Here is a 12,427-nt window from a genome sequence, read left to right as displayed (position 1 = left end):
TTGTGAAATAAAGTACAATCTCAGATAATACTGTTAACAAAAGAAGCAAGGCACAAAAAGAGTACATGCTGTCAATTCCATTTATATGGAGCTCAAACAGACAAAACTAATCAATGGTGCTAGAAATCAGGACAGGACCTTTGGGAGGTGACAGTAAGGAGCAGTGACTAGAAGAAAACACAAGGGGACTATGGGAAAATAGTAATTTACTACTTACTGATCTGAGTGATGGTTTTACAAACGTGTTCAGTTTGTAAAAATCCAATGGGTTGGACACATGTATTGTGCATTCCTCTGAACGTATAGTATACTTCAGTAAAAAAACTTTTTAAGAAAGATTATTCTTGCTTTAAAGTGGAGAATAAATTAGGAGACAAGACTATAAACAAGGGATGGGATTAGGAGGTTATTTTGGTAAAATATATTTATAGGCAATAAACAAATACCTTAAGAACTAGAATGTTAGTAGTAAATCAAGAGAAACAGATGGTTTTCAATGGTATTTGGTACATAAAAATATCTGGTAAATGCCTGGGTGGAGGGAAAGAAGGAGTGCCAGTGATGACACTGAGGACTGTTGGTATCTGGTAGGAAAAGTGATGCCCTTAAGATGGAGATGCCCAGTTGGTCAATGCTAAATTGAGAGCTCCAGATTTGGAGTCACTACACATACAATGTTAATGAAGCACTAGGAGCATGATTTCATCTAGAAGAAAAAATTAAATGTGAGAAAAGAAGATGGGTAGGCAATAGGAAAACAACCAAGTTTGAAAAGCTGTTCTTATAGACAAGTGATTCTCAGAGAGTGGTCTGAGGACACTGGGGAGGTCCCTGAGACAATTTCAGGAGTTCTACAAAATCAAACTATTTCTATAACACTATATTGTTTGCCTGTTGTACTCATTCTCCCATGAGTAGATAGTGGAGTTTTCCAGAATATGTGATGTGGTTAACAGGTGGAATGTAGAAGCAGGTAAGAAAATCTACCTATCAACTATAAAGCCAGATATTAAAACAATTTGCAAAATGATGCAAAACACTGCCACCTCCTCACAATTATTATTTTTTACTTTGCAAAATAGTTATTTTTCATAATAGCGCATATTGGATTTTTATACGTCATTGTTAAATTAATGAATAAATATTTTAAAATTTTCTCAGGTTCATAATATGACAGTTATGGAAACATAAAATACACAAAGACAAAAGTTATTTGGGGTTCTGAAAAGCATATAAAAGTGGCCTAAAAAACAGAAAATTTATAAATATACCAATTTCTTCTGAACCCAGCTAAAACTGTTACTCCAGTTAGAATGACAATGCAGAAGGTAAGTCTATGAAACCAGTTTAGTCTCACTATCCAGGGACTGGGGCACCTAACTCAATGCTTTCCAATATTCCCTCAACAGATACTTTCAAATCACAGAGATACACAGTGGTCAAAACCTGTGCGTTTCAATCAAGGGAAAGCATAAGAAATTCCTATTAAAGACATTTACACTCACCTTTTAAAAGAATTTCCTACATAAAAGGCTCTTGAAGTAAAATCACTGTTAAGTGCAAATCCTTGGGAATCGACATTTAAGGGGCAGAGAGAATACAAGGAGCCTCTATGTAAGACTGAAGGGCTTGAACAGGAAGATATAAAACTGAAGAGTGATAAATAGAAGCCAAAAGAGTCTTTTTCAAGAGAACAGGAGCTCTTGATGTGTCAAATGCTGTAGAATGGTTGTTTAAGATAGAAACAAGTACATCTTCATTTATTCAGCAAAGGGCAGGTCATTAGTGACTTTCAAAAGCAGTTTTAGTGGAGAGCTGGGTCAGAAAACTGAATAATAAGTATCAGGTGAAACAGTATCAAGTAGAAACAGTAAGGTACAGAACTGTTTTAAGAATTTAGTTGTTAAGTGGGGATAAGCAGGATAGCAACTAACAGTAATATAGGAAGGAGTGTATCATAAATGAACAAGATTGCTGAGGTGGGAGGAAATTAGATCTACAATACAAAGGAATTATTCATCAACCTTATACAGCAGGAAGGAGGCCGTTTACACAGCATAAGAGGGAAGTAAAAAAGTTTAGGCAAGAATAAAAAATTAATTTGAAGGTGTGGTAGGAGGAAGTTGAGGGAATTCCTAAAGATTTCCATCATTTCTGCTCAGTAGATAGCAAAAAAGAGAAATGAAAGCATAGATTTATGGAGGTTTGACATACCTACTATGAAGAAAAATAACAGACTTGGGCTTTTCTGAACCTTTTATATTTTCAACAATTATTAATTATTGTAACAACAACAGAAAAAAATTTAAAGATAAGAAGTATCAAATACATTTTAAAATGTTTTTTATGCAAAAAAAGTAAAATGAAAAGAAAGGATGCTTGGCTGTGTTAAGAGGTAATCCCTTAGTATTTAGGAAAAGTTAGCTCTCCAAACTTGAACAGTTATAGTTTATAATATTTTATTTAAATATACTAATTAGTCAACAAAAATGGGAGAGTATAGCTGCCTTTATTGCTACTTTGTAGAAGTGGTATTAGGTTGGATTATGACATCCTGAGTAACCATAAACAAGTTTCCTATTTGTTCTTAGAAGCAATTTTTTAACAGCACTGTCCAAAGATGGAACAGGTTTCCTTTAAGTACTGATGTAACAATTACCAGAAAAATGTATTTATAATACTTTACAAGTGTTAGTCTACTAAGTCTTTAGAGCTAATTCTGAAATATAGTAGTTAATATTTTAGTCTTGTAGCTTCTCAGTTCTCTGTCATAAGGACTCGACTTGGCCCCGGTAACTCAAAAGCAGCCACAGACAGTATGTAACCAAACGGAGGGACATGGCTGTGTTCCAATAAAACTTTATTTGCAAAAACCAGTGACTGGCCCACATACTCTAGTTTTCTAATACCTGGTCTAAGTTTTCACTGAAAAAGTCGCTAAATTCTTAAGATCTTTAGTTTTGTCATCTGTAAGTAGAGTAACAAAGCTATTGACATAATAAGACAATTATATAAATTACATTAAATTGTCCACCCCCATTCAATGCATTTAATAAATACAGGTTTTCTTTCTCTGTGTTTGGTAATATGACGTTATGGTGCCCATCTTTCAGAACATCAAAGAGGTGGAGAAAACATTCAAGGAGTAGAAAATAAATGCTTATTTGTTAAGATGATGACTCAAAAATGACTTTGCTCCCACCTCAGCTTCCCAAGTAGCTGGGATCACAGGCATGCACCACCGTGTCAGGCTAATTTTTTTGTGTGTTTTTTTTTTAGAGATGGGGTCTTTGTTGCCCACACTGGTCTCAAACTCCTGGGCTAAAGTGGTACTCCAGCCTTAGCCTCCCAAAGCGCTGAGATAATAGGCAGGAGGACTGCTTGACTCCAAGAGGCTAAGCTGCAGTGAGCCATGATCATACCACCGTTCTCCAGCCTGGGTGACAGAGTGAGACCATGCCTCAAGAAAAAAAAATTTTTGGTAATTTTTTATTAATAAATCAGGTCTCCATCTGATTTTGATTTCTTCTGAAAGATACAAATCAAACATTTCTTGGAAATAACTTTCCTAAGTCCTTAAGATTTAAAATCTCATTTATAATATTTTATGTAAAACAAATTTAGATTTCCTTTTAAGCTTAGTGTTAGGAATTTTTTAATTTACTTATGCAATAGAATCCTGAAGGGCTGTAATGCTGTACAATAAAGTTCTAGAGGAAAAACTAGGAAGGGAAAATTAAAATATGCAATGCAAACCACTTTCCCTGCCTTTGTACAGCTACTATATGCCAGTTTTTGCCTTATAATTCAGTAAGATAAAACATGTCAATAAGATGACTCTGAAACAAGAGGGAAATCACAGTTGAAAGGTGTTCTGAAGCCCACAAAAACTGTACAAAGTAAATAAGCAAGAATTCGTCATTTAAACCAAGATTCTGAAACTCACCATCTCTATTAGTTTCCCATTCTACATTTTCTTCTTCACTTTCCGGAGTTCTCTCCTTAGTGATTTTTATGTCTTCCTTTTCCCTATGTCTCCCTCTTGAAGATTCTTTCTAAAAAAGTATATACATACATTCAGATTACTATATTTTTAAAAATTATATGAGGTAGTTTATTGTAATAGAGAACATTTTAATTTCATTTATCTCTGTTTCATCAAAGAATCAGTTTTGTAAATAGTCACTTATCCACTAAGTAGAGAAAGTGACAAGTTCTAGTTGAGTACCACAATGAAAAGACTATGCTCCATCTATTTTACTAAAGAACAAAACTTTGCTAAAGAACAAAACTAAAAGATATAGACTACACTATATCTATTTTACTAAAGAACAAAAACTTTAAATATAAAAGAGTAGTTAAGATGTGACAATATGCAATGCAAATCTAATACTTTAACAAGCTTGTGACATTCAGCTACATACTAAGTTTCTATGTGAAAATCACTAGGGAGAAGACAGTTTAAAATGAATAAAATGCAGTGGAAGGATTTGTAAGTGATTATATTTTAAAATGACAAAAAAGGGATAAACCATTCACCACAGACTTCTAAAAATAACTGATCTAGGACTTGTCATATATTCAAGTAATTGCCATTTTCCTAGACACCTAGGGATAAATACAAACTCATTTAATAGTATTACAAAGGTTTACAAAAAGATATTTTACCCATTTTGATGAAACCAAATGGTACCTAAAATAGTCAGTAAATTAGTCCTCACTACTGCTGCTAAAAAACAGGTTTTACATTTTATTCCAGGTATAAAAGCAGCTCACAAAAAAGGACAAAATTAATTCAGATTATAAAAGTCAATTAAACGTCCTATTACATAAGAACTCCAAATCATATTTTACTAAGTGGTGAGAAAATAAAAGTAACCAGTGTTATGCAACTGTTATCTTCCAACACAGTAAAAGTCTCACTTTCACTAACATTGTAAATACTACGAAAGACACATATACACAAGGATATTAAGTGCTCAAATTTCTTTCTGAGCATTACTAATCATAAAATTTGGCTGCTTAAAACACAAATTAATTTCTCTTTGTAGTTTTCTTTTTAAAGAACTCTAGTATAAATAACTGCCTCCAAATTCTACATATTTAGGCATGAAGTCATATTGTAAATATTACTGACAAAATTTGTATTTGATTGCTGGTAAGACAACAGAGGTTGACGAAAATAATTTGTAAGTTATATGAGAGTAAAGCCTGCCATGAAAAAAATGGTAAAGAGTCAAGAAAATAGAAATGGGCCTCTACTTGCACAGAAGACAAAAGGAAGAAATATAATTTATTTTTACTCTTAAAACATATTCTGTGGAACATCAATGAAGAACTATTATACATCCCAATTTTTGAATGTTCTATGGATTAAACCCACTATAAATAGACATTACTGAATAACTATGCCAAAAATATTTAATAGGAGGTTATCTCCAAATTATTAAATAACATATTCTGTGCTTTCTGTCCACTTAAAAGTATGTGAAATCCAACTGCAAGTCTAGCTAAAAAGGGTGTCACAGCAGTAGTGCTAGTGCTGCAAAATAAATCTACAAATTTGTAACATTACTTTTTATCAGATTTAGAGCCAGAAATGTTGTATCAATAAATGTCATTAATGATGATGTATGTAAATATTTCGTATTTACCCTAAATATTAAAATTAAAATTTTTGAATTGTCCATGGTTTTCAATATGGACTAGCATCAAGTTTTCTGATGTTACTCCCAGAGGTCACATATAACTTCTATTATTAGGTACCAGAGACTGAATGCACGCTTAAACAGGTGATGGAATTTCAAGTTCTTACTTCGTATCATAATACAGGAAATTACTTTGGTAACATCTATTAAGAAGGTCTAGCTCATTTAAAAAACATCTTATTTCCTAACTTTCTCCACTTCAACAATGTGTATACTTGTTTAGGTATGTTATTCCTTTTATCAAATAAAGTTATTTCCCCTTTTCTCTTATATTCAAATAAATAGGGTACGGTATTACTTGTCCAACGTAGTATAGCACGGTCTCCTATTCCACCTTGCTGTATTTCTTGAACAGAATGGCTTCTCATCTTCTCTTAAATCCAAACATATTAATTAAAAGTATAACCTATTGATTAATATGTGTTCTAAATTAGTCATCCTGGAACATCGAAGTGTTGATATACTTGAAGAACGACAGTATTTCAGCCAAAACCCTTGGGACCAGATATTCTAGAGTTTAGATCTTTTTTGTGTGTGTGTGTGCATTTCAAAGAATATTAAGTAGTACTACTGTTCCAGTGGAGTCTGGAACAGTAGCCTGTGACCAAACATACTAACATTTTTGCAGCAAAACACAGAAATTCACCACTTTTATAAAAACCGTAATTAAATTTATTTCAATTAAGACCAGGTCTTGCTCCCAAATGTCTGTGCCTTAGGAAAAATGTTTGGTTTTAAGTTTCTTGAATTTCAGAAATGTAACACATGATTTTAGATGTTTATATTACTTTCATTTCCACTCTTACATGCACGTTTATTTCTTGAACATTATATGTGTGGGCAGATTATGTTCATCATCAATTTTAGATAAAAAGCAGGCATTACAAAGAATATGAAATAAAAAGGAAGTGTCAAGACTAAGAGAGTTCAGAACCTTTATTAGTAACTAAGTTTAAAAATGGTTAGGAGCCTGTGTAAGTAATATAATCCAACCTCTTACTCTACGCAGAACAATTTTCCATAATACTTGTATAGCTATAGAAGCCCTCTATTAGAAGGCTCTTGGGCGCAAAAATCTTGGCTTTCTACTCTTGCACCCTTTTGTCCCATTTCCAGACAGTTCTAATTATTAGAAAATTATTTCTTATGCCCATCGCATCTTTCTTAACCTCTCTAGAGGTTATACCTCTCTAGAATTTCTACTGATTGGGACTAGTTCTAACCTCTGGAATCATGCAAAACAAATCTAATGCTTCTTTCATGTGCTAGACCTTTCCTCATCACTCTTTCATCTTCTCTGGGCATACTAATCTGCCAGTGTGCTTCAATGAAATATGATACCCCAAATTAATCTAGTCTTGTCAGAAGAGCATAAAGCATACATCTTCCAACTCCCCTTAGAATTGAAATTATACTTGTATTAATCAAGTCTAACTTGTTTTTGCAAAGAAGAATGGAGCTTCAACTAAGAAACTATAATCTCCTAAACTATACAAATTTGAACTATTGTTTCACATAAAATGAAGCCTATAAATAGGGTAAAATTCAGGCCTAAGTGACTTAGTAACAGTGAAATCATCAAAGACCAAATATTCACTCTAGTTTTCATTTCTCACAGCTCTGCTATTCCTAATGTTGACTTCACATTAAGGCTTATTTCTTACCACAAGCAGCAGCAATCTGGGTCTCCTCAATGTATCTCTCCCACAAGCACAAATAAGAATTATTTCCTTCAGAGCAACCAGGCCAACTTCAGTCACATGGCCACCTCTGTATGAATAACTGCTATCAAGGTAATAGCCATGGGATAAACAGCTTAGGCCTGCTTCCTGAATCAACTGAACTAGCAAGGGGAATGGGATTATTACAACTGGATTTGACTAATCAAGGCCCAGCCATGAAAGTGGGATCAATTCCCCAAATCACAATGCTGATACAAAATGAAAAAATGGTGGAATGGGTTCTGGGGAATCCAAAGTGATATGCATGACACTTCATACTGCACTTCACTTCCTCATGGTACAATGCCACACTTTTGATAACTTCAATGGCCATAACAAGACAGAATTTCCAATTTAATAAAAATTTCTCCTTTACTATTCACGTTTCCGACCATTCTTCTAGGGTCTTTTTCCATCTTCGTGACGTATATACTTTTAAACATTCTCTATTTTGTGAAGATCTGTTGGTAGTAAACACTCTCAATTTTACTTGAAAAAGGTCTTTATTTTATTCTCATTATTGAAAGCCAGACTCTGGTACATACTTTCAGTTCACAGGTTTATCTCAGTACTTTGAAAATAATATTTCACTGCCTTTTAGCTTCCATTATTTGTTACTGATGCCATCCTGCTGCTTTTTTGCATGGGGATTTGTCTTTCTATATCTAGAGGTTTCTAGTATTTTCTCTATATCTCTGATGTTTTACAGTTTCATTATAATATTCTATCTCTGATATACTGCACATCTTGTATCTGTAGTTTATGGTTCATCAATTATGGAAAATTCTCAGCTACTATTTCTTAAAATGTTGCTTCTCCAACATTCTTTTCTTTTTTCTTCTGGGTTTCCAATTAGATGCATATTGAATTTTCTAAGTATTTCCCCCATGTTTTTAAACCTTGTCAATACTTTCCATAACTTCTCTTTATGTGACGAATTCTGGAGAAATTCTTCAGCTGGCAACTATTGTCAGGTCAAGTCACTCTATTCCATACCAGTGCAATTAACTTTCTATGCCTAAAATCAACTCTACGTTTATCCCTAACAGTTTCTGAGCTTCCTATATAACCACACCTCCTATATTGGATTTACTTACGTCTTTCCACAATTACTTGGAGAAATTTCCTTTGAAGTTAACATATAAAAATTATCTCAGAACATTTAGTCAAAGAACGACTCAATTATTTGTATGTCAATAACATTCTCACCTGCCACTAATATTCACTTATAAACATCTATACAAATCTATCCATTACTAAAGTTATCATTCAAGGAATAATTCCATATTTATTATATTGACATCAGAGGATTTAAACATTCAATGTTTTACACAAACCTCTGTTTTCTTCTCCTATCATCCATCTATCTACCTACCTTATTGATCTTATCTATCTATCCTATCTATCCATCTATCTACTTGAGGCAGGGTCTTGTTCTATGACCCAGGCTGAAGCAGTGGCGCAATCATAGCTCACTGCAGTCTTGACCTTTTGGGCTCAAGCAATCCTCCCGCCTCAGCCTTCCATAGCTGGAACTACTGGTACACACCAATATGCCCAGCTAATTAAAAAAAAAATTTTATTTGTAGAGACAGGGTCTCTCTATGTTGCCCAAGCTGGTCTTGAACTCCTGGGCTCAACCAATCCTCCTACCTCAGTTGCCCAAAGTACTGGGATTACAGGTGTGATCCACGATACTAGGTCTAACCTCTTCTTTTATTTTAAAAGAATAATGCTATTCCAAATCCTACTGCTCTAAAAATAAACTTAGTTTCATAGAACACTAACATTATCAATGAATTTCTGGATTTTCTTTGAGCAGCTCTAGAATTCATGTTAATACCAATTTTTCTTTTCTGTCATTTAGTGCCATGTGGTATCTCAAAATTATTAACAAGTGAAGCAACTATTAATTTTAAAAAGATTAGGGTTTCCACCTTAATGTTTTCAAACCTTTATAACTGGACACATCTGATTAAAGCTAAAAAAAAAACACTTTATTAATCTAGTAAAATGGTCCATTGTTGTGCTTTGGCCTGAACGTTAGTCCAACAGCCTGCTCAGTCTATACATAGCTTTAGAATATATACACCTAATATTTTGAAATTTTGTAATTATTCACATATCTGCAGTTCCAGTTCCTTTCAATATTATAGAAAGAAAGACAGTATTTTAGTCCTATACTTAATGAAGCTGTAGTTTATTTTGTTTATACTAAAGAAAAATACCCAAATAGGATTATCAGAGATTCTTTTTATGAAGTGCTCATATAAATTAAATTAGCTCATCTCAGAAAACCAAGTAAGAAATATACAGATAACCAAAATAACACCACTTCTAAAAGTATGAAAAGAATTAAAGTGAAAAAGAAATAGTTATTAATACTTCTGTATCTATGTACCTAATAATACAGTAGTGAAGAGCAGAAACTATAGGAGATGGAGTAAAAGAGACAGAAACCTACTAATAAGATACTTTAACATAATGTTCTCAAACCAAAATAGATCAAATAGAGAAGGATCTTAAAAATATAGGATGCCCAAAGAATAGATGTTTTATATATATTTATAGAACCTAAAACCAAGAACTAGAAAATACACCTTTTTTTTAAAGCATGGGTGGAAAACTGAGAAAAGTGACTGTCTTAGGCTACAAAGAAAATCTCATCAAATTCAAAATATGAAAATAACATGAAAGTTACTTTTTAAAAATCAAAAGAAGGCCGGGCACGGTGGCTCAAGCCTGTAATCCCAGCACTTTGGGAGGCCGAGACGGGCAGATCACGAGGTCAGGAGATCGAGACCATCCTGGCTAATACGGTGAAACCCCGTCTCTACTAAAAAAATACAAAAAACTAGCCAGGCGACGAGGCGGGCGCCTGTAGTCCCAGCTACTCGGGAGGCTGAGGCAGGAGAATGGCGTGAACCCGGGAGGCGGAGCTTGCAGTGAGCTGAGAGCTGGCCACTGCACTCCAGCCTGGGCGGCAGAGCAAGACTCCGTCTCAAAAAAAAAAAAAAAAAAATCAAAAGAAAACACACATAAACACATAAAAAACAAAAGACCCTTCAACATGAAAATTTTAAAACATTCCATTAAACAATTCTTAGATAATGGCTGAAATCCAAATCTAGAGAGGAGAATTTCCTGAAAATAACTGTCAAAGTTTGACATATGAGATCCATGAGATTCAGCTAAAGCAGTTATCTGATGAGAACTTACAGCATTAAAGAACATAAATAAAAATGAAAACAAATGTTCAACAAATTCAACAACAACAAAAAAATAAGCAACCATAGAAGGAATTTAAAAACCCAGAAATAAATGTTAGAAAGCACAAAGAAGGAACTAATATACAAATGTAAAAGCTGATTCTCTGAAAACAATTAAAACATAGATATTCTCAGAGTGGATGAAAAAACAAGACCCAATGGTATGTCGTCTACAAGAAACCCACATATAAACACATATATTAATAGATCAAAAGTAAAGGAATGAAGAAAGGTATACTATGCTAACACTAATCAAAAAAGAGTAGGAGTAGGTATATTAATTTCAGACAGTGTAGACTCTAGAGCCAGGTAAGTTATCAGAGACAAAGGGGAGCACTGTATAATGATACAGAGGTCCATTCTCCAAAAACACATAACAATTCTTACGTGTATGACCCTACCATCAAAGCATCAAAATACCTGAGGCAAAAACTGATAAAACTGCAAAGAGAAATTCACTATTATGGTTGAGGATTTAACACCCTTCAATCATAAATGGAAAGATTCAACAGGAAGTCAGTAAAAACATAGTTGAACTCAAGCACCATCAACAAACTTGATATAATTGATTATAGATGGTTTTATCTAACAACAGCAAAATACACATTCTTCTCAAGCTCATACAGATCATTCACCAAGACAGATCACATTCTGGGCCATAAAACACACTTAACAAATTTAAAAGAAATCATACAATGTCTGTTTTCAGCCACAATGAAATTAAACTAGAAATCCATAACAGAAAGATGAGGACAATCCCCAAATGTTTCAACAACACAATTTTAATAAACACATTGGTCAAAGCAGAAATTGTAAAAAAATTTTAAAGTATTTTAAGCTAAATGAAAATAAAAATATAACTTATGACAATTTATTGGATGCAGTGAACACTGTACCCAAAGAGATAGATGTTTATAGCATTGAATGCATATATTAGAAAAGACAACCAAAAATCATTAAGCTTCCACTTCAGAAAACAAGAAAAGAACAAATTAAACCCAAAGTAAGCAGAAGAAAATAAACTTAAAATTATAATGAAAAAAGTCAATGAAATCAAAAATAGAAATTCAATAGAGAAAAATTAGCAAAACCAAATGCTGTTTTCTTTGAAAAGATCAATAAAATTAATCAGCCTTCTGACCAAGTTAATTAAGAAAAAAAGAAAGACATAAATTACCAATAAGAGAAACAAAGGAAGGGATCTCACTACAAATCCCATGAACATGAAAAACATGATAAAGGAATACTATGAATAATGCATGACTACAAACTTGACAACCTAGATGAAATGCGCCAGTTCTTGAAAAATACAAGGTGCCAAAACTCACACAAGAGAAGCAAGCAATTTCAGTAGGTATATATCTATTTTAAAAATTGAATCAATAATTAATAACCTTTCAAAATAGAAAGCACCAGATAGTTTATAGGTAAAGTCTACCAAATATTTCTGGAAGAAATTATATCAATCCTCTATAATCTCTTCAGAGACAGAAGAGATGGACTACTTCTTAACTCATTCTAAGAGGTCAACATTATCCTAATTCTGAAACCAGAAAAAGACATTATAAAAAAACTAAAGACCAGTATCTCTCATGAATAACAGCAAAATCCTTATCAAAATATTAGCAAATCGGGGCGGAGCAAGATGGCTGAATAGGAACAGCTCCAGTCTCCAACTCCCAGTGCGAGCGACACAGAAGACCGGTGATTTCTGCATTTTCAACTGAGG

At 33.4% G+C, this 12,427-nt stretch overlaps 2 protein-coding genes across 3 annotated transcripts in view; both read right to left on the bottom strand.

Annotated features, from left to right (window-relative positions):
* The window catches only part of LOC108528948 (zinc finger CCCH domain-containing protein 13-like), a 47,867-nt gene that overhangs the window by 5,989 nt on the left and 29,451 nt on the right, over positions 1 to 12,427 (bottom strand). For both annotated transcript variants that reach the window (XM_017870964.1, XM_017870963.1), the window contains exon 5: positions 3,947 to 4,055. In XM_017870964.1, coding sequence (XP_017726453.1) covers positions 3,947 to 4,055 — 109 coding nt within the window. The remainder of the gene's footprint in view (positions 1 to 3,946; positions 4,056 to 12,427) is intronic.
* LOC108528945 (zinc finger CCCH domain-containing protein 13) overlaps positions 1 to 12,427 on the bottom strand; it is a 102,497-nt gene that overhangs the window by 60,951 nt on the left and 29,119 nt on the right. The window lies entirely within an intron of this gene.

This window comes from Rhinopithecus bieti, unplaced genomic scaffold, assembly GCF_001698545.2.
Source record: "Rhinopithecus bieti isolate Rb0 unplaced genomic scaffold, ASM169854v2 scaffold_5273, whole genome shotgun sequence".
NCBI classification, from domain to species: Eukaryota; Metazoa; Chordata; class Mammalia; order Primates; family Cercopithecidae; genus Rhinopithecus; species Rhinopithecus bieti.
Note: the sequence above shows the minus strand (reverse complement) of the source record. Positions and strands in the feature narration are given on the sequence as shown.